We start from the raw sequence: 18362 nt of genomic DNA, 5'->3' as shown, positions 1-18362 counted from the left end.
GCTAACCACGGCTACACTGTGAGACTCCATGTTTAAAATCCATGGCTGGGGTACAGTTCACTAGGAGAACTAGCTTCCTATGCCTGTTGCCCTGGGAAGGATCTCCAGCTAGGCAAGGAAGGGGCAACCAAAATTAAAATCGGCATGGATAGGGTCAGATGACATTGGGTTTGGCAATAATTTCTTAGATATGACACAAAAGTATTAGCAATGAGAAAAATTTGGATTTCTCTGCATCAAAAGTTACAATCAAGAGTGAAAAGACTGTGGAGATAATACCTGCAAATCACATAGCCCCCAAGGCAACAGTTCTCAACCTGTGACCATCGGAAAACACAAATATTCAAAACGATTCATAACTGAAGAGGCCATGACAGGCTGCAAACAGACCAGCTACGCCAGGATGTGACCAGCACCCAGCCTTCCAGGTTCCTCCTCCAAGGCAATGTCCACAAATAAGCAGGAAGCAGTCTTGAGAATCAGCTGCCCCAATTACTTTAACCTGTGGTGCCTAACCTCCTGCTTTTTTTTTTTTTTAGATTTATTTATTTATTATGTATACAACATTCCTTCCATGTATGCTTGCATGCCAGAAGAGGGCACCAGATCTCATTCTAGATGGCTGTGAGCCACCATGTGGTTGCTGGGAATTGAACTCAGGACCTCTGGAAGAGCAGGCAGTGCTCGTAACCTCTGAGCCATCTCTCCAGCCCCTCCTGCTTTTTTATTATAAAAAAGAGATGGGAATATAATGATCTGTCCTGTTCCTTTAAAAGACAAGCCACGCCCACTCCCTCCCCTGTCTGCCTAGGCAAGCTGATCTCAGCTTCCAGCCTGAGTCCTTCCTTTTCCGGCTCTCTCTCTCTCTCTCTCTCTCTCTCTCTCTCTCTCTCTCTCTCTCTCTCTCTCTCTCTCTCTCTCAGGCAGCTTCTGTCTCTCCCTTCTCCCTTTCCCCCCTGTTTCTCTCTCTCTCTCTCTCTCTCTCTCTCTCTCTCTCTCTCTCTCTCTCTCTCTCTCTCTCTTTCTCTCCTCCCCTTCTCCCCTTTCTCCCTAAATAAATATCCAACCTCAGTCTGCATGGCATGCCTATTCCTGAGACCAGCTGCCTTCGTGCCCATCAGTCTCTCCTCGTGGGACTGGCTGCCCCGTCGAGGTTTCTCATTCACCACGCCTGGGACTAGTGGCCCACTGCAGCCACTTGGGGAACCATGCCGTCCCTGCCTAGAACTGACTGCTCTCAGGACCCACTGCCTGCTGCCACTTTGGGGACCTGCGGTGTGGTCTCATGGCCCACTGCCCTCTACAGCCACCTGAGGATCTGCAGCATTTTACTTTTACCATAACAATGTACAGTTCCAATAAATACATTATTATCAACTATAGTTCTCACATGGCTTGTGTGTGTATGTTGTGTGTACAGTACCAATAAATACATTATTATCAACTATAGTTCTCACATGGCTTGTGTGTGTGTGTATGTATGTACAGTACCAATAAATACATTATTATCAACTATAGTTCTCACATGATCAGCTCTCTGGACTTACTCCTTGTACGGAACTGAAATTTTGTATTAGAACTGATTTCTTTAAAAAAGTTCAGAATCTTTTACATATTTAAATATATACTGGACAAATAAGGAAGCATGGCTCCTGAGGAAATCTAACTAACTACCTTGTAGCCCAGGGTGGCCTGGGGGGGATTCACTATGTAGCCCAGGCTGGCCTGAAAGTTATACTCTTGCTGCCTCAAGATGGCAGCTGAGGAACTTTTAAAGTGTCACCTGGTGTTCTGCTCTGGTAATCAGCTGTTTGATCTGACCATCCCTATACAGAAGGGAAAAGGACATCGTCCAGTGCAGCTCCAGATATTGCCCACAAATCTAAGAGCCTCTTCTGTTGTAGAATTTTACTTTAAGGTCTGTTACTTTTGTTGATGCCGTGGAACATTTGTTTAATGATGTAAAGACGTATTGCTTTGTTTATGCTGCATTTGTTTAACTCTGATTCTTTTCCTGTCCAAAACACCTGATGGTTTAATAAAGAGCTGAATGGCCAATAGCAAGGCAGGAGAAAGGATAGGCGGAGCTAGCAGGCAGAGAGAATGAATAAGAGAAGTCTAGGAGGAGAAGAGGAAGGAGCAAGAAAAGAAAAAAGAGTACACCCGGAGCCAGCCACCCAGCCAGCCACAAAGTAAGAGTGGAAGTATGAGATACAGACATAAGAAAAACAAAAAGCCCAGAGGTAAAAGGTAGACCGGAGAATCTAAGAAAAGTTGGCTATAAATAGGCAAAGCTAAGGCCAAGCATTTTTACATAAGAATAAGCCTCTGTGTGAGTGATTTACTTAGGAAATGCGTGGTGGCCCCCAAAAGAGTAAGGAGTAAAAGTAAAACCACACAACTGCACGCTTCTCTTTAACAATACATTCCCCTAAGGAGAGCACCACTGCCAGGATTTGTGTCATCCATTCCAACACCCTCCCAGACCCCCAAACAATGGTTCTTCTTCATTGAAAAGTCCTAAACTGGGTGTTGATGGGCAGGTGGATCTCTGAGTTCAAGACCAGCCTCGGCAGGTGAGTGTGGCTCATGCCTTTAATCCCAGCACTCGGGAGGCAGAGGCAGGCAGATCTCTGTGAGTTTGAGGCCAGCCTGGTCTACAAGAGTTAGTTTCCAGGACAGGCTCAAGGGATCAAGAAACAAAAGGGGGAGGACTCAAGGAGCCAGCCACAGAATAAGAAGAAAGTTATACAGAAACAGAGAAAGCTGGCTAGAGTAAGCCAAGCTAAGGTGGGGCATTTATAAATAAGAATATGTTTCTATGTGATTTATTTGGGACCTGGGTGGTGGGCCCCCCAAAGAGCCAAAGGGTAAAGAGAAAAAAAAAACAAAAAAACAAACAACTACCAACAAAAGGACTTTGTAACTAAATACTGTTCCCAAAGAAACTGAATGCTGTTCTTCATCTTCAATGTTCGGAAGATCACAGGTTCCTGTCAATCAGTCATATTTTCTTCATAACTATCAAAAAGAAACAACAAAGGAATTACTCAGTAGTGACATTAAAAACACTTTCCTTGTGTCTGTCACACGCACTGTTGAGTTCATTGCTGATTAAAACTGCTTTTCTTGTAGTTCTCTGGAATGTTGACATCTGTTTGTATTTTTTTTTCTTTTGTTTTTTCAGCAAAAGCAGACTTTTTCATCAGGTCACTAGGTAGCTTTCGCTAATTCTTTTCATGCATCTTGCTTGGACACCAGGGGCTCTGGACTGCTGAGCTGCGTGAGGAGCTGCCTATTACTGATGAAAAACGAAAATCTGTCTTTCCTGAGCAAGGAGCGGAGAGTGTTGAGAATACGGCCTGGGACTCATCTGGTGGATTCCATCACACGCCCTCACCTCCCTTGCCAGAAACATGAGCTCACGTGTGGTTCTGAAACGAAGGTCGCCCTGAAGCTGTGGGACAGGACACTTTGGCTTTCCTGTGTAAATAGCTCTCCTCTCCAGATAGAAGAACCACAAGGGCAAGTCACTCAAGGCCTTCATTGGTTGGTTGGTATAACACACAGACACGCACCGACAGACTGCACACACACGTTATATATGAACAGGTCTGGATATAGTTTCTCTGTTCTTGCTTGGACAGGTTCTCACTATGTAGTCTAGACTGGACTTGAACTCCTGCTCCTCCTGCTTACAGTGATACACACCACATCTGACTGAGGCGAGGGTTTTTCCAGATAATTTAAAAGTTGGTATCATGGAAGGGAATCTCTGGGATGAACTAGATCCTAGTTTATTTGTTTTGCCTTTGCACCACTGCTAACTCAAGGATGGCCACACTAGCTGGGGTAAGGCTTTGCTGGGGAGCTGCTTGCCAGGAAGTTGGGCGGAGTTAGGTATGACGTCACTCACATGCCTGTTGGCCAAGTACCTGGGTGGTGGAGATAGGGAGATCACAAGTTCACATCCTGTTGGTTAGGGTGAGTTCAAGGCCAGCCTTCCTAACTTAGTGAGACCCTTTCTCAAAATGTAAACTTAAGATCTGAGGTATCAGGATATGCTTAGGATATGCTGGATCTGACCACCCCCCCACATGGGGGGGGCGTCGGGGAGACTTGGCCTGGAGGCTCTTGCTGCAGCCTCTTTCCCTCCATTACTCACTCTGCTTCTTCCCCTCACCTGGCGTGTTCACTTCTTTCTTTGCTGGGTTCCGAGGTGTAGGTTTCATTTGTAGCCTAGGGAGAAGCAGAAAGGCCCAGCTGGGGTGATCTTTATTACAACCCACCCAACTGTGAAGAGGCTATATCCATTCGGACAGTCTCGACAGCCCTTCCGGGAACTTTGGTATCAGCTACATAGGTCCCACGGGGCCCAACATTGTTTCCCTCCAAATGTTAACATGGAACAGAGCATTAAATGGGGGAGACTATGAAGTGAAGTGTCACCACTGTCCAGGTGGTCACCCAGAACCCCCAAACCCCATTCTGACTGTGCATGCTGGTCTGCCCACCTCCCCATCCCTGCAGCTGGAGAAACTGAGTCTGAAATCTGCTTGCTGCAAAAGAGCCCCTAACTCTCCTCTCCGAGCTGGCTCCATTTTTCCTGGGGAGGGCTGGAGGATGGCAGGCCACATCTCACGGACAGCTGAGGCTTGGGGCAACTCACCAGGGAGATGGCAGAGTTGGAGGACCTGGGACCTTGGAAGCGTTTGCGCAAGGCCTCCAGTACCTGAAAGGAAGGTAGACAGATACCTGCTTGTGGCGAGGACATTTCAGCCTCTAGGTCAGGAGTGTGGGGAGCTAACTGGGCACTCACCTTCTTGTCTGTAAGGCAGCCAAACACTAAGATGAAGACACCCTGAGGAGAGGGGAGTTGGGGAACAGGTTAGTGTAGGGGAAGGTTCACTTCTTGTGGGGAGCAGGTTAGTGTGGGGGAAGGTTCACTTCTCACTCCCCTCCTCATCTTCTGTTCTCAAACCCTTTTTCTAGTCCGTACCCTAAGTCGCCTCCTCAGTGTCGGCACCCATCGGCATCATTTGGGTTGGGTGTGCACATGTGCATGCATGAGCCTGTGTACACGCTACAGTGTACATGTGGAGGTCAGAGGACAGTGTGAGGGAGTCAGTTCTTTCCTTCCACCATCTAAGGTCCAGGGATCAAACTCTGATGTCAGGCTTGGCAGAAGGCATCTTCACCTGCTGAGCCATCTCACAGGCCCTCACGGTGCCATTCTTAGGACTGGGTTAAGATTAGGCACTGATGATGTCTAGATTTTGACATGATTGTAAGAAAACCAGAGGTCCTATCATGCCACAAGGACATGTACTCAACTATGTTCATAGCAGCTTTGTTTGACATAGCCAGAACCTGGAAACAACCTAAATGCCCCTCGACCAAAGAATGAATAAGGAAAATGTGGTATATTTACACAGGGGAGTACTACACAGCAGAAAAAATAATGACATCTTGAAATTTGTGGGCAAGTGGATGGAGCTTGAAAACATCATACTGAATGAGGTAACCCAGACCCAGAAAGACAAATATCACATGTACTCACTCATAAGTGGCTTTTAGACATAAAGCAAAGAAAAGCAGCCTACAATTCACAATCCCAGAGAACCTAGACAACAATGAGGACCCTAAGAGAGACATACATGAATCTAATCTACATGGGAAGTAGAAAAAGACAAGATCTCCTGAGTAAATTGGGAGCATGGGGACCATGGGAGAGAGTAAAAGGGGAGGGGAGAGGAAGGGAAGGGAAGGGAGAAAAATATACAGCTCAATAAAAATAATTAAAAAAGAAAGAAAAAAGAAAACCAGAGCTCAGAGAGGTTGTATAATTTGCCCAGTTATCCAGCGAGGCAGTGAAGGAACTGTGATCTATTCAATCCCCTTCTAAAACTCTTGAGCCTGACGATTGGCAGTGACTTAGACCACCATTTAGCCACCTCACACTTGCTACTCACCTGGAGGCTGTTGAGAACGGTGAAGATATAGTGAGAGGCCATGGAGTCCTGAGCAAATACTACAGCCACGCCCAGTACCCAGGTGAGGCCGAAGATGGGCGTGAGGATAAGCAGGGCTTTAAGCACCCCCACCAGAGCTTGGCGCTTCTCCACCGGGGGTCCCTCTGACAGCGAAGGCCTTAGGAGCTTCAGCACGGCTATGACGAGGACCAGTCCGTTTACACCGACGATGACCAGCACTGGCTCACTGAAGGCGTGCAGCATAACCCCATCTTCATTCAGCAAGCATTTCCCCTCCCACAGGTATTTCCTTTGAGGCAAGTAGAGGCCCAGGGTGATCCCTGCAAACCCCAGTGGGCACAGGTAGCCCAGGATCACCATCAGGGAGAGAACCAAGTACTTGGACAGCTGATGGAAGACAAACAGCAGTTGGTGGGCCAGCACCAGAGCCTGGGCCAGCATCCAGAAAAAAGTGGCCAAGTAGAAAAAGTGACACAGGAAAGCAGTGACCAGGCAGAACAGGCTGTGGTACCCTGAAGGAAGGAACGGACTTCCCAGGAAGCATGTGTCTGCGGCCAGCAGGCAGATCACCATGTTATACAGGGCAGCGTGGCGGAAGAAGGCGATTTTGTTCCTGACAACAGCTCTCCACACCAGCCTGTAGACAACCAGGCATACCAGCAGTGCCAGGATAGAAGCCCCGACCCCCACCTGGCTCAGCAGGTCCAGGATGGGATCTGTTGGGACAGTGTGTCGGGACATGAGGATGGAAAAGGCGGTGAGATGCCGGCAAACACACTGAGTGGTGTTGCTGGTGTTGGCTGCATGTACCTGGCACCCTTTATCTGACCAACCCCCCTGGCCCTGGTAGAGACTGTGGTCCCAGAAGACACAGTGCAGGGCTCCGTTCATGTCTTCGAAGTCCATGATAAGCTCTACCTGTGTGAAGGCCTGGCTATTTGCTGTGATGGAGACCACCAGGATCAGTCCAGGAGTGCTGTAGGAGGCATTCCACAGCCCTTGTGTATAGCTTGAGGGCAGACGGTAGTCCAGCTTTTGCAGTACTAGGCTAGTAATACTGACATTAGATCCATTGTGGACCAGGGGGGCCAGTGAATACCATGGGATCTGTGCCTGCAGGAGGGGCCGGATAGAGAAGGACATTTGGTAGCCAGGAGGAGAGGTGTGTCTGAGGAGCTGGCTCTGCAGAAGCACATTAGATGAGCTGAAGGAGAAAGGAAGCTGCTGTGGGCTCAAGCTGTGGACCAGGGTCTCCACAGCCTTCAGGAAATCTGAGCCCATCGAGGGCTCCTGGGCCTGGGCCAGAGTCCACAGAGAGCTGATGTTCACGTCTAGAATCTTGTCTGTGATTGTCAGGAGATCCTGTAGTAACAACAGTAGCAGGTATATGCGATTTGCAGAATCTACAGGGGCCCTAGGACCTACAAGACCCCACCCCTTCCCTCCATGGCAAGACCCAGGGCTGGAGAGAAAAAGGTTATAGGAAGGACAGGTCTGTGGAAGCGACCGTCTAGATCAGAGGAATGAGGCCCTGTCTCCATATCACACCTAGATCTCTGCCTAATGCCTCTTCTGCCACTTGCATCCCTTGAGACTGACCGCCCAAGTCCTACAACGGTCCTTCCTCATCTTCATAACTGGTCCAGTTCTGCAAAGCTAGGAATGACGGCCAGGGGCAGGGAGCAACCATTTTGAAGTTGAGAGCCACATGCAGTTTAATGGCTGACTGGAAGGCTGTGTGGTATCATTGCCTCTTGTTATCCTTTTTTTCTTGGTTTTTGTTTTTTGTTTTTTTGAAACAGGGTTTTTTCTGTGTAGCCTTGGCTGTCCTGAAACTCACTCAGTAGACCAGGCTAGCCTTGAACTCAGAGATCCACCTGCCTCTGCCTCCTGAGTGCTGGGATTAAAGGTGTGCGCCACCACCCGCTGGTTGCCTGGCAGTGCCTGAGTGTCTCTGTGGCTATTGGGTTGTATGATGCGTGCGTGTGTGTGCTGATGTGTTGCTCCCATGCTGTGTACCCGTACATGTCTCTGAAAGTCAAGCCTCCCCACCCCTTCCAGCACCAGGCTTTCTTTACTCTCATGGCTTTGGAGACTGGTCTTTAAGAACAGAGGAAGCAGGAGCCAACACCTGGATTCTACAATGGTCCCTGTTGGGCTGCCCACATGATGCCAGAAAGGCAGAAGTGTTCATAATGGAAGAGCCTCCCCTCCACCCTTCCCAGCTGGCTCCCAGTGTGGCTCTGGGAGCTTACCTTCAGGGAACTCTCCGTAAGCTCTGCTCTTGTCTCTGCTACCACATCGGCCAGTAAGGTTACAGTGTACAGCAATTTCTGTAAGTCAGTGGGGGTGCTGGCCACGTCCACCTGCTCTCGCAGCTGACTCAGGATACATGGAATCTCTTCATGGGGCTTTCCCTGGCCGTCCAGCAGCAGCTGACAGAAAAGACAGTGGGAAATCCTTACCAGGGAGGGGTCACATCTTCCCCCTCGTCCCTCTGAGAGGGTCCACCAGATCCCTTGGAGGAGCAGGAAGCAGAGAGGGGAGGGGAGTACACGGGCAGATGGACAGACGGATACCGACATTAAGAGGACAGATACCACTTGATGGGACTGTGGTTTGAAACAAACACCCACCTACCCCACCCCACTCCCGCCCCTGGAGGACCCACTCTTCCTCCCTTGGTCAACTAGGGGTCCAGATGAGAGAGGCTGATATTTAATAACGGGTAAGCTGGCATCAGGAAAGTTTCCTGAATCTGAATTCTAAGAGAAGGAGAAGGAGAGACATTGAGGGAGAGAGTGAATGCAGGCAGGGAAGTAGGCAGTAAGGCGGCTGGGCAGGCGGGCAGGCGGGCAGGTGTAGTTTATTGGGAGAGTCATGGAGGTAGCAGTTTTACCTTGGCTTTAAGACACAAGTTTAGGATCTCTGCCTCCGTGCAGTTGCTCTGGACGGGTCCCCAGATGCCATCAGACCCACAGAGCCTCTTTACCATGCCCCTCTTATTCACAGGACATGGAGCCTGTGCCACAAAGCCAGCCTTGGTGACATTCCAGTCGACCACCAAGAAGTCCGTGGGGCAGGTCGTGTCTCCTTCTGAATAAGGAACAGTGAGGCCTCAGAAGCCAAGATATAGCCAGAGCCTTTGCTTTGACCATAACCTAGGCAGACCTTGATACCGAGGCAGAGGAACAACAAAGAAGAGACCCCATGTTCCAAGGACAAGCCTCTTAGAGGTCAGTTGACAGGGACCCAAGGCCCACATACCCCGGATGATGGTGACGGAGACAGGAGCCGTGAAAGGATCCAGGTTCTGACTGCGGAGGGTACACATGTACGTGGTATCGGCTGCTGGGCAGTGCTGAGCGGTCAGCACCAGGCACTGGGAATCCGACATATTCTGCAAGGACACTGAGGGAGGATAGAAGAGGAAAGTGGACCATCCCTGCCTGAGGCAGATGAGAGCTAAGCAGGTCCTAAAATGCCACTTCCGGGTGGTCTTTGAAGGTGAAGCCGTGAGGGAGAGATGAATGATATGTCAGCATCTAGCTGCTGGGGACAGAATGTGGGTTTCGCTGACTGTGAGCCCTATTGGGTCTCTAGCCCTGGCACTCAGTTTCAATAGGTTTTAAAATATTTGTTCAGGCTAAAAAGATTCATTTTAGCTGGGCAGTGGTGACACACGCCTTTAATCCCAGCACTTTGGAGGAAGAGGTAGGCTCATCTCAGGGAGTTCGAGGCCAGCCTGGTTTACAAATGAGTTCTAGGACAGCCAGGACGGTTACACAGAAAAGTCCTGTCTTGAAAAACAAAAACAAAACAAACAAGAAAAGATTCACTTTAGCTTGAATTACGTGCATTATGTGCACATATATGTATCTTTGTGTGGATGCGTGCATGAGCAACAGTGCCCATGGAAAGGGGCTTCAGACTCGCTGCAGCTGGGGTCACTTGTGCTGAGCTGCCTGGCATTAGTGCCGCCAACTGATCTCGGGTCCTCGGGAAGAGCGGCAAGTGCTTTTAATACTAAGCCATCTCTGTAGCCCCAGGGCTCCCCCTTTTTTGGAGTTTCCATCACTTTGTTTTGCAAAAAAAAAAATAGGAAACTAGTGATATGTGATACAGTGGTGTGGGAGGGGAGATGTAAGCAGAGGGGAGGGGACAGCACCATGACCCCCCCATAGAAAAGGGGGAGCCTGCAGGAATCTCATTTGGCAGTTAAATACTAATGGGGGGGTTGGGGAAGAAGGAGGGGTCACAGAGGCCCTGGGTTCCCCCTCCCAAGACCCCTGGAGGAAGGGGTCACTCCAGGGTGTAAACAAAAGCTTATAAATAAATAGAAGCTTCCTCTGGGTCAGGGTGGGCCTAGTTCCTTAGTGGGGGGGGTGGGGGGTGGGGGGTGGGGGGGTGGGGGGGTGTGTCAAGTGTAGAAGTCACTAGGTGAAGAATCCCTGGCCCTTCTGTAGTATAGGAAGGTCCCTGCCTGATGGCTGCGATGGGGGCAGGAGGCCAAGGCATGAGACAGGGCTAAGGGAGGGGCTTGTAAAATGGAGGGCCCAGGATGAGTGCTGCACCTCAGCAGAGGGTACAGAAAGGGCTTATACTTCTCGCCTCACCCTCAGGCCCCACCCCAGGAACGCAGGGGCCAGCCTGCTCCTCCACCTGGCAGGGATGGGGCAAAGGGTGCACCCCTTTTTAAAGATTTATTCATTCATGAATTTTATGTACATGAGTGCTCTGTCTTCATGCAGACCAGAAAAGGAATCAGATCCCATCACAGGTGGTTTGAGTCACCATGTGGGTGCTGGGAATTGAACTCAGGACCTCTGAAAGAGCAGTCAAATGCTCTTAACCAATGAGCCAACGCTCCAGTCCCTAGTTTCCTCCTTTTTAAAAAATAGGATATTGTTAAACTAACCTCAGGGAGTTTACTGCAAGTGGGAGTGTGTGACAGAGGGGTTCTATCTGATGGGGTGAAAATACTGCTGAGCATGGACACCCGACTCCCATCCCCAATTATAGCCTTTGCTGCCCAAAGAGACCAGTCATGTCATCTTTGCTCGTCTCCTACCTTCGCTGCCCTCCCCGGGACTCCAGGTAGCAGTGTAGGCCAAGTTTGTGCGTGGGAAGCAGCAGCTCAGCTGGAAGCCAGCAGAGGCGGCACAGGAGATGGACAGCTTGTCTGGAAGCAGAACCACTTCCTTCTCCTCCAAGGGCACCTGCACCACCTGATCCAGTTCCCACCTGAATCCCTGGGCCTCGAAGATGCTCACGTACGTACCTGTAGAGACAGACCCGCTCTGTGTGGTGGCTGGCCCAGGTCTGCCTGGAAGCCAGCTCTCCACTGCTTGCTAAGTCACAGTCCAGGCCCTCAAACTCCCCCGCCTCTGCTCACCACCAGGAGCTAACTCCCAGCCAGAAGGTCCCAGGATGGAGAACATTCCCTCCCCGAGGCGAAAGGGATCTGTGGAAAGGGTTCTTGGCCTGTCCATCTTAGGGCTGATGAGCTCTAAGGTGAGTCCCTTCCCCAGTGCTACCCTTCCAGGGCTATGCTGTCATTTAGTATCTAGACCATAGGTTCTCACTAAAGGTCGTGACCCCTTTGGGAGTCGAAAGGCCCCTTCACAGGGGTTTCCTAACACCATCAGAAAACACAGAAATTTATATTACAATTCATAATAGTAGCAAAATTACAGTTACGAAGTAGCAACAAAAATAATTTTATGGTTGGGGGTCACCACAACATGAGGAACTGCCTGCCCTACAGGGTCACAGCATTAGAAAGGTTGAGATCCACTACTCTAGGCAAGCGCCAGTCTTTTCTCAGCTGGAACCGACAGGTCTTGGGTTTTTTGGTTTTTAATTTCTTTTTTTTTTTTTTTTTTTTTTTGGTTTTTCGGGACAGGGTTTCTCTGTGTCTTTGGAATCTGTCCTGGAATTAGCTCTTGTGGACCAGGCTGGTCTCGAACTCACAGAGATCCACCTGCCTCTGCCTCCTGAGTGCTGGGATTAAAGGCGTGCGCCACCACTGCCTGGCTGAGGGCTCGGTTTTTAACATGCCCCCATACTATGAATTTTTAGCAGAAATATTTGTTCTCTGAAAAGTAGTAACTCTAATGTGTTTGCACTTGTGTTTACATGTGTGTTTGTGTGCATGCACACACATGCACAAGCATGTTTGCAGAGTGGGTGGGCATGTGCCACGGCATGTGTAGAGGTCAGAAGACAATCTCAGGTGTGGTCACTTATCTTCCAACTGTTTTGAGGCTGGGTCTCTTTGTTGTTTGATGTTATGTTTTCTGGGTTCTTTTTTCCCCCTTTCCTCTTTTGGTTGATATGAGGTTTCACACAGCCTCAAATCCACTATGTATTAAAGGGTAATCTTAAACATCTTATATTCCTGCCTCTACCTCCTGGGCACTGAGATTATAGGTGTGCTCCACCATGCCTGATTTATGAGGTGTTGGGAATTGAACCCATGGCCTCAGGCCTGCTGGGCAAGTACTTTACTGACCAGAGCTACCTCTGTAGCCTACACACAGTCCTGTTTACTTAGAGAAGAAAGCCTGCTGCTCCACATTCGCTCCTGTTGTACAATATTAGTTTGGGATGTGTTACATTCCTTTACGTTGTAGAATATTTGTTTAATGATGAAAGATGTGTTGCATTCTTTTATGCTTCATTTTTTTTTTTACTCTATGAAGCTGTGTCACTTTGCCTGTCTAAATAAAACACCTGATTGCTCTAATAAAGAGCTGAACGGTCAATAGCTAGGCAGGAGAGAGAAATAGGTGGGGCTTGCAGGCAGAGAGAATAAATAGGAGGATATAGATGATGTGGGAGTGATTTCTTTCTAATCTGTTGCTTTCATTGGTTAATTAATAAAGAAACTGCCTTGGGAGGCAGAGGCAGGCGGATCTCTGTGAGTTCGAGACCAGCCTGGTCTACAGAGCTAGTTCCAGGACAGGCTCCAAAGCCACAGAGAAACCCTGTCTCGAAAAACCAAAAAAAATAAAAATTAAAAAAAAAAAAAGAAACTGCCTAGGCCCATTTGATAGGCCAACCCTTAGGTGGGTGGAATAAACAGAACAAAATGCTGGAAAAAAGAAGCCGAGTCAGGCAGTCGCCATGATTCTCCCACCGGACACAGACACAGGTTAAGATCTTTCCTGGTAAGCCAGCTCGTGGTGCTACACAGAATATCAGAAATGGGTTAGATCAAATGTAAGAGCTAGCCAATAAGTTAGCTGGGAGGCCGTGAGCCTGGGCGGCAGCAACGCAGCCCGCCGCTCCACCTCATTCTGCTCTTATTACTACATATAGATATGATAGGATAAAAGGGAGATTATTGAATCTACTCTGAAAAGAAAAAAGGGAGGATATGGATATGATAAGATAAAAAGGAAGATTAATGAATCTACTACTAGCTTTAAATATTTTACATTGGATTGGACTTTTGTATATTGCATACAAATTTGTATATTGATACAAATTTGAGATTAATTTTGTTAAAACATACTATACATACATTTCTAATTTTGATCAAGGTATTGTACCTGTACAGCTTATTTAACAAGGTAATGCAAATTTCTAGTTCTTTAGAGTTATTACCAACAATTTAGGATAACAAGGAAATGCAAATTAGTCACCTATTACAATTAAATTTATAGTCATATTAGGTATGTTTTCAAGGTCAAAAGAGGTATAGTTTAGATAGATCATCTTCAAACACTTCAGAGATCTACAGATGTTTAATAACATAAGTTCTTTTGCTTTGTTTTTGAGGCAGGGTTTCTCTATAGCTTTGGAGCCTGTCCTGGAACTAGCTCTTGTAAACCAGCCTGACCTTGAACTCACACACATTCCCTCCTTTTGTTTGTGTTTTTACATCTTCGGGCATCAAGACAACATTGGGTTTTTGTTACCCTAAGAAAGGGTCTTAGGGACCCCAGACTACAGTGCAAACAACTGGCTGCCGTACGGAATTTTCCACACTATGATGAGTCTCTGCATTTGCTTCCCCAACAAATGGGAAGATGGAAATGGTTCAGAAGAGGTGAGTGGGGAGAAGAGGAAAAAGGGGAAGGAGGCTCGAGAGGGAAAGGACAAGAGAAGCAGAAAAAGAAGTGGGTGGCGCATGACTGTATCCTCAGCGCTCAGGAGGCTGAGGCAAGAGGATTGCTGTGAGTTTGAGGCCAGCCTGGGCTACAGAGTGAGACTCTATCTCAAAAACCTGTGGAAGCAAAGGAGAGAGAAGAGATAGTTGGAGGCTACCTGTCCAGGGACGGGATAAGTGGCTGACTCTGAGGCCCGTCTGGCTCTGATTGGACATCTGGGTCACTTTTGCCCCTGGCCGTAGGAAGATGAGTTTGGGGTCCTCTGGGTTCCGCAAGTACCATCTCAGGTTGGTAGCCTCCTCTGTCTTGAGAATGAGGTTCAGGGTGTCCCTCGTCATTTGCAGCTGAGAGTCCAGGGTCAGGGTTGCAGGAACTGCAAAAGAAAGTAAGAGATGGGGGCTTGAGAAAGGGCCTCAGCTAGCAATTCCTCTTCCTCTCCTCCTGAAGCCTGCCTCTCCAAACCATTCCCTGCATAACTTCGCAGAACTTCATCCTTTGCCTTGTAAGAGTGTCTGAAGATGCCCGCTACACCTCGGCCTTGTAGACACCCCCCACCCCCCCTCCATCCCCCCAACCCCCCACACCCCGTGCGGCCCCGAGAGCTAAAGTGGCCCAGAACTTCCATTTTCCAGGGACTTGGGGCTGCTGAAGCTCCTTCAGGCAAGGTTCCCCTCAGCTCTCCACCTTTGCCCATGGGCCTTCAGAACCACCTTCTTTTTTTTTTTTTTTTTCTTTTTTTTTTTTAAATACATACTTCTATTTATTTATTTATTTATTTTATTTTTTTCGAGACAGGGTTTCTCTGTGGTTTTGGAGCCTGTCCTGGAACTAGCTCTTCTAGACCAGGCTGGTCTCGAACTCACAGAGATCTGCCTGCCTCTGCCTCCCGAGTGCTGGGATTAAAGGTGTGTGCCACCACCGCCCGGCCGAGTCTCAGTTTTTCAAGTCCCAAGCTCAGGTTTAGTGTCTTTCTGTGACAGCTGGCCTTTCTTTTTCCTTCTTTCCTTCCTTCCTTCCTTCCTTCCTTCCTTCCTTCCTTCCTTCCTTCCTTCCTTCCTTCCTTCTTCCCTCCCTCCCACCCTCCCTCCCTCCCTCCCTCCCTCCCTCTCTCTTTCTCTTTCTTTCTTTCTTTCTTTCTTTCTTTCTTTCTTTCTTTCTTTCTTTCTTTCTTCTTTCCTTCCTTCCTTCCTTCCTTCCTTCCTTCCTTTCTTTCTTTCTTTCTTTCTTTCTTTCTTTCTTTCTTTCATCTTTCTTTCTTTCTCCAGCCAGAGGAGAAACTGGGCTTGGACCAGCTGCCAGAAAAAGCAAAAACAAACAACCCCAACAACCCAGGAAGTGTTTCTTTTCACTTGGGAATGGATACTAGTCTCCAAGTTCCCACCCTCCTTACCAGGTGGCAGCAACTGGCAGTAGCCACGGGCAGCACCGTGGAAGCTGAGACACATACAGGAACTGATTTCCGGTCTGTGGCCAAGGCAGGTAGGATAGAGGGAGCAGAGCATAGCATTCCACCGGTAGCCAGAGCGGCAAGTGCAGAACTTTGTCCTGTTGTGTTTGACATAACATTCTGTGACACAGAGAGGCAAACAGGCTGAGAAAGTGAGGCTGTGGGACCAGCAACTGATTCCTGAGAGGTCTCAGGGTGGCTGACGCTAATCTTGAGGTCCCAGGAGGTCAGTTCCACCCACCCAGCCACCCAACAGGACTTCCTTTGCACCCAGGACTCAGAGCAGCAGAACACGCTGGACGGGGACACCCGGCAAAGTTCCCCACACTCTGTCTGCCCCTTGTACCCTCTGCTCAAGTTAGAACGCTGAGACGCGAACAGGGAGGGAGGGAGATAAGGAAGGGGCTGGGCCAGGGAGAATGGATCCTGCTGCAGCCCTCGGGGAGAGGGAACTAGGGAGAGCTTGCTGCATCTTGGGCAAGCTGGCTAGCTAGAGAGTTGGGAGGCTGTGTATCCTTCCCACGGAGCCCCTTTGCCATGCAACTGCTACCTGTTGTTAGGCTGAGGGCAGTAAGCGTTCTTGGGGGAAGGGATGTTGGAGCAGTAAGAAGAGACAAGTTCTCAGGGAGTTCCTGTGGCCAAGGTCTGTTTGAAAATTCCAGCTGTACATAACTGGAGAGGAGTACGGATTCTATAGAAGCAAAGGGGACAGGGGAGAAGAGGCAGTGAGGCCCCAAGTGAGGCCCCTTTGCCTTTACAAACTCAGCTGGCCATTTCTGGGGACACAAGCAGATGTCATCTCTCAGATCCAGCCTAGGCACACACAGGATGCTGGTCGGCTTCAGCCCCTGCCCTAGTAGAGATGCATTCTGGTCCATGGCTCCATGCCATCGTTGCAAAGGGGCACATGCCTCCCCAGGCCTCCCTCCTTAGGAGCTGGTGTAGGACTATCTGGACCTCCCAGAGCCTGTCCTCGCTATGCCCACCTTGTTGCGCCCCTCCTGTTCCTTCCTTTCCTCATCCTTGCCCATCTCCACCAGCCCCCCCCATCCTCCATCCCCACTCACCCCCTACTCCATTGTTTTGGTCCAATTGCTGCCCAGATTTCCCTCCAGATGGTCTGAGTTCCTGGAAAGAGACAAGAGGAAAAAGATCTGAGGAGAGGCTGCTCCCAAGTTCCTCCCAGGGTGCCTCAGGGACAGCCAGGCTTTTCTGGTGTGATTTGGTCCTCTTAGAAGATGTTTTTTTTTTGGTTGGGGACAAATGTAAATATCTGGATGGAGAAAAACCACTCAGAAGAGGGAGGACAAAGACACTTTACCAGGGACCCTCACAGGGCCAGCAGTCCCATCTGAATCCAGGAACCAGGCACACTCTGGGAGTCAACATGATTTGCTTAGCTCCTTCCTGAATTTACCTCTCCCTGGGCCTCTAGGCTAATTGAAGTGGCTGGGTTCAGAGCTCCGACAGGGAGGCAAGGGGCCTGCAATTTAACCCACTCTTTCCTCTCAAAATCTCATGTGCCTGCGTCTCTAAAACCAGGTGGCAACACAGGTGAGCAATCCTAGCACCTAGAAGGCTAAAGCAGGAAGACTTGCAGCAACTTCAAGGTCAGCCTGAGCTAAGTAGTGTGTTCCAGGCCAGCCTGGGGAAAAAAAAAAAAAAAAAACAAAACAGTAGCCACCACCCCCAAAATATAAATAACAAAACCAGAAGGAGACTAGATGTGGTGGCTCAAGCCTGCAAACCCAGCACTTGAGATAATGAGGCAGGAGCATCCCTTAAGCTCCTAGTTCAAGACTAGCCTGGGCAGCAAAGCAGATCTACACATAAAATAAAAACAAATAAAACTTGGTGGATCCATAGATATGGCTACAAAATAAACAGATGTAGATAAGGACAGGGTATAGATATAACTCAGAGAAAGCTACAGATGGAATTAAGATCTGGGGGTTGCAATAGATTTGGAGATAGGAGATGTAGATAAGTAGATCGTGATATTGCTACCTTCCTTTGAGAGAACAGATTACATGACACAATTGAGGCTCTACCACTTCCTCCCAGACTTCCAATACGCTTCCGACCTGCGACCTGCAAACATCTTCCTCTCCTTCCGCTTTAAATTGCCGGCACGGCCGGAGAGCCTTTATCCAAAGTGCAGCAGGAGCCACAGGACTTCGCAGGGACTCAGATAAAGACATGGCAGTGTCCCCTCACCCTGGACAGGAAGACTGGCTTCTTGGGGGTCTTGCAAGCTCGTTCCTTCCCTCCACCTGTGCTCTCATCCCACACCCTGTTGTCCCTCACAGTCGGAGGCTTCTGTTATGGTCTCTGCAGATCTCCCCAGGGTCCTTACCCCACTACTTACTGACTGGGCTGTGGGGACAGACGCTGACCCCAGCTCCAGCAGGGGAAGAGTCATGGCCAGGAGCAGCTGGGAGAGAGCTCGAGAGGCCATGGCTTGAAGGAGTTGTCCCTAAAAGCCTCCTGCTGTCCCATGATGCAAATTTCTTGCCGGGAGCTGGCAGGGCTGGCACAGAAGGAAGGGAAGGAAGGGTGACACCTAGGCTGAATCTACAGAGTGATTGCCACGGCCTGTGATTCAGTCAAATATGGTCACTGGGACCACCTGGACCCCACGTGGCTCTGTGAGAGGAGTGTACCTGGATTCCCCAAGGACTTAAGGAGGAGGGGACAAGAAACAATGGGTCACAGAGCCAGGTTCAGGCACGCTCCATGGGGCTAGGATACTTGGATCAGTTTGGAATCCTCCAGGAAGCTAGATCATTGATTCAAAAGCCAAGA

At 49.1% G+C, this 18362-nt stretch overlaps 1 protein-coding gene across 1 annotated transcript; it reads right to left on the bottom strand.

Moving 5' to 3' along the window:
• Positions 1–2996: 2996 nt before the first annotated feature.
• Positions 2997–18015, bottom strand: Adgrf3 (adhesion G protein-coupled receptor F3). The gene is made up of 14 exons (XM_057780084.1): positions 17926–18015; positions 16625–16685; positions 16108–16248; positions 15501–15677; positions 14268–14483; positions 11065–11274; positions 9261–9404; positions 8893–9089; positions 8249–8428; positions 5973–7355; positions 4820–4861; positions 4670–4732; positions 4184–4239; positions 2997–3021 (listed from the first exon to the last, which is right to left on the bottom strand). The coding sequence occupies exons 1-14, from the start codon at positions 18013–18015 to the stop codon at positions 2997–2999; spliced, it is 2985 nt and encodes a 994-aa protein (XP_057636067.1).
• Positions 18016–18362: the final 347 nt, after the last annotated feature.

Source organism: Chionomys nivalis, chromosome 1, assembly GCF_950005125.1.
Source record: "Chionomys nivalis chromosome 1, mChiNiv1.1, whole genome shotgun sequence".
Taxonomy (NCBI): domain Eukaryota; kingdom Metazoa; phylum Chordata; class Mammalia; order Rodentia; family Cricetidae; genus Chionomys; species Chionomys nivalis.
This window is presented reverse-complemented; position numbering and strand designations above follow the sequence as displayed.

Excerpts from the sequence above, each read along its gene's own strand:
- Adgrf3 (XM_057780084.1), bottom strand. The coding sequence starts at position 18,015 with ATGGCCTCTCGAGCTCTCTCCCAGCTGCTCCTGGCCATGACTCTTCCC. Across the intron at positions 16,686-17,925 it reads CTGTCCCCACAGCCCAGTCA|GAACTCAGACCATCTGGAGG; the intron begins GTAAGTAGTGGG and ends GTCTCTTTCCAG. Across the intron at positions 4,733-4,819 it reads GCTGCCTTACAGACAAGAAG|GTACTGGAGGCCTTGCGCAA; the intron begins GTGAGTGCCCAG and ends CCTTCCTTTCAG.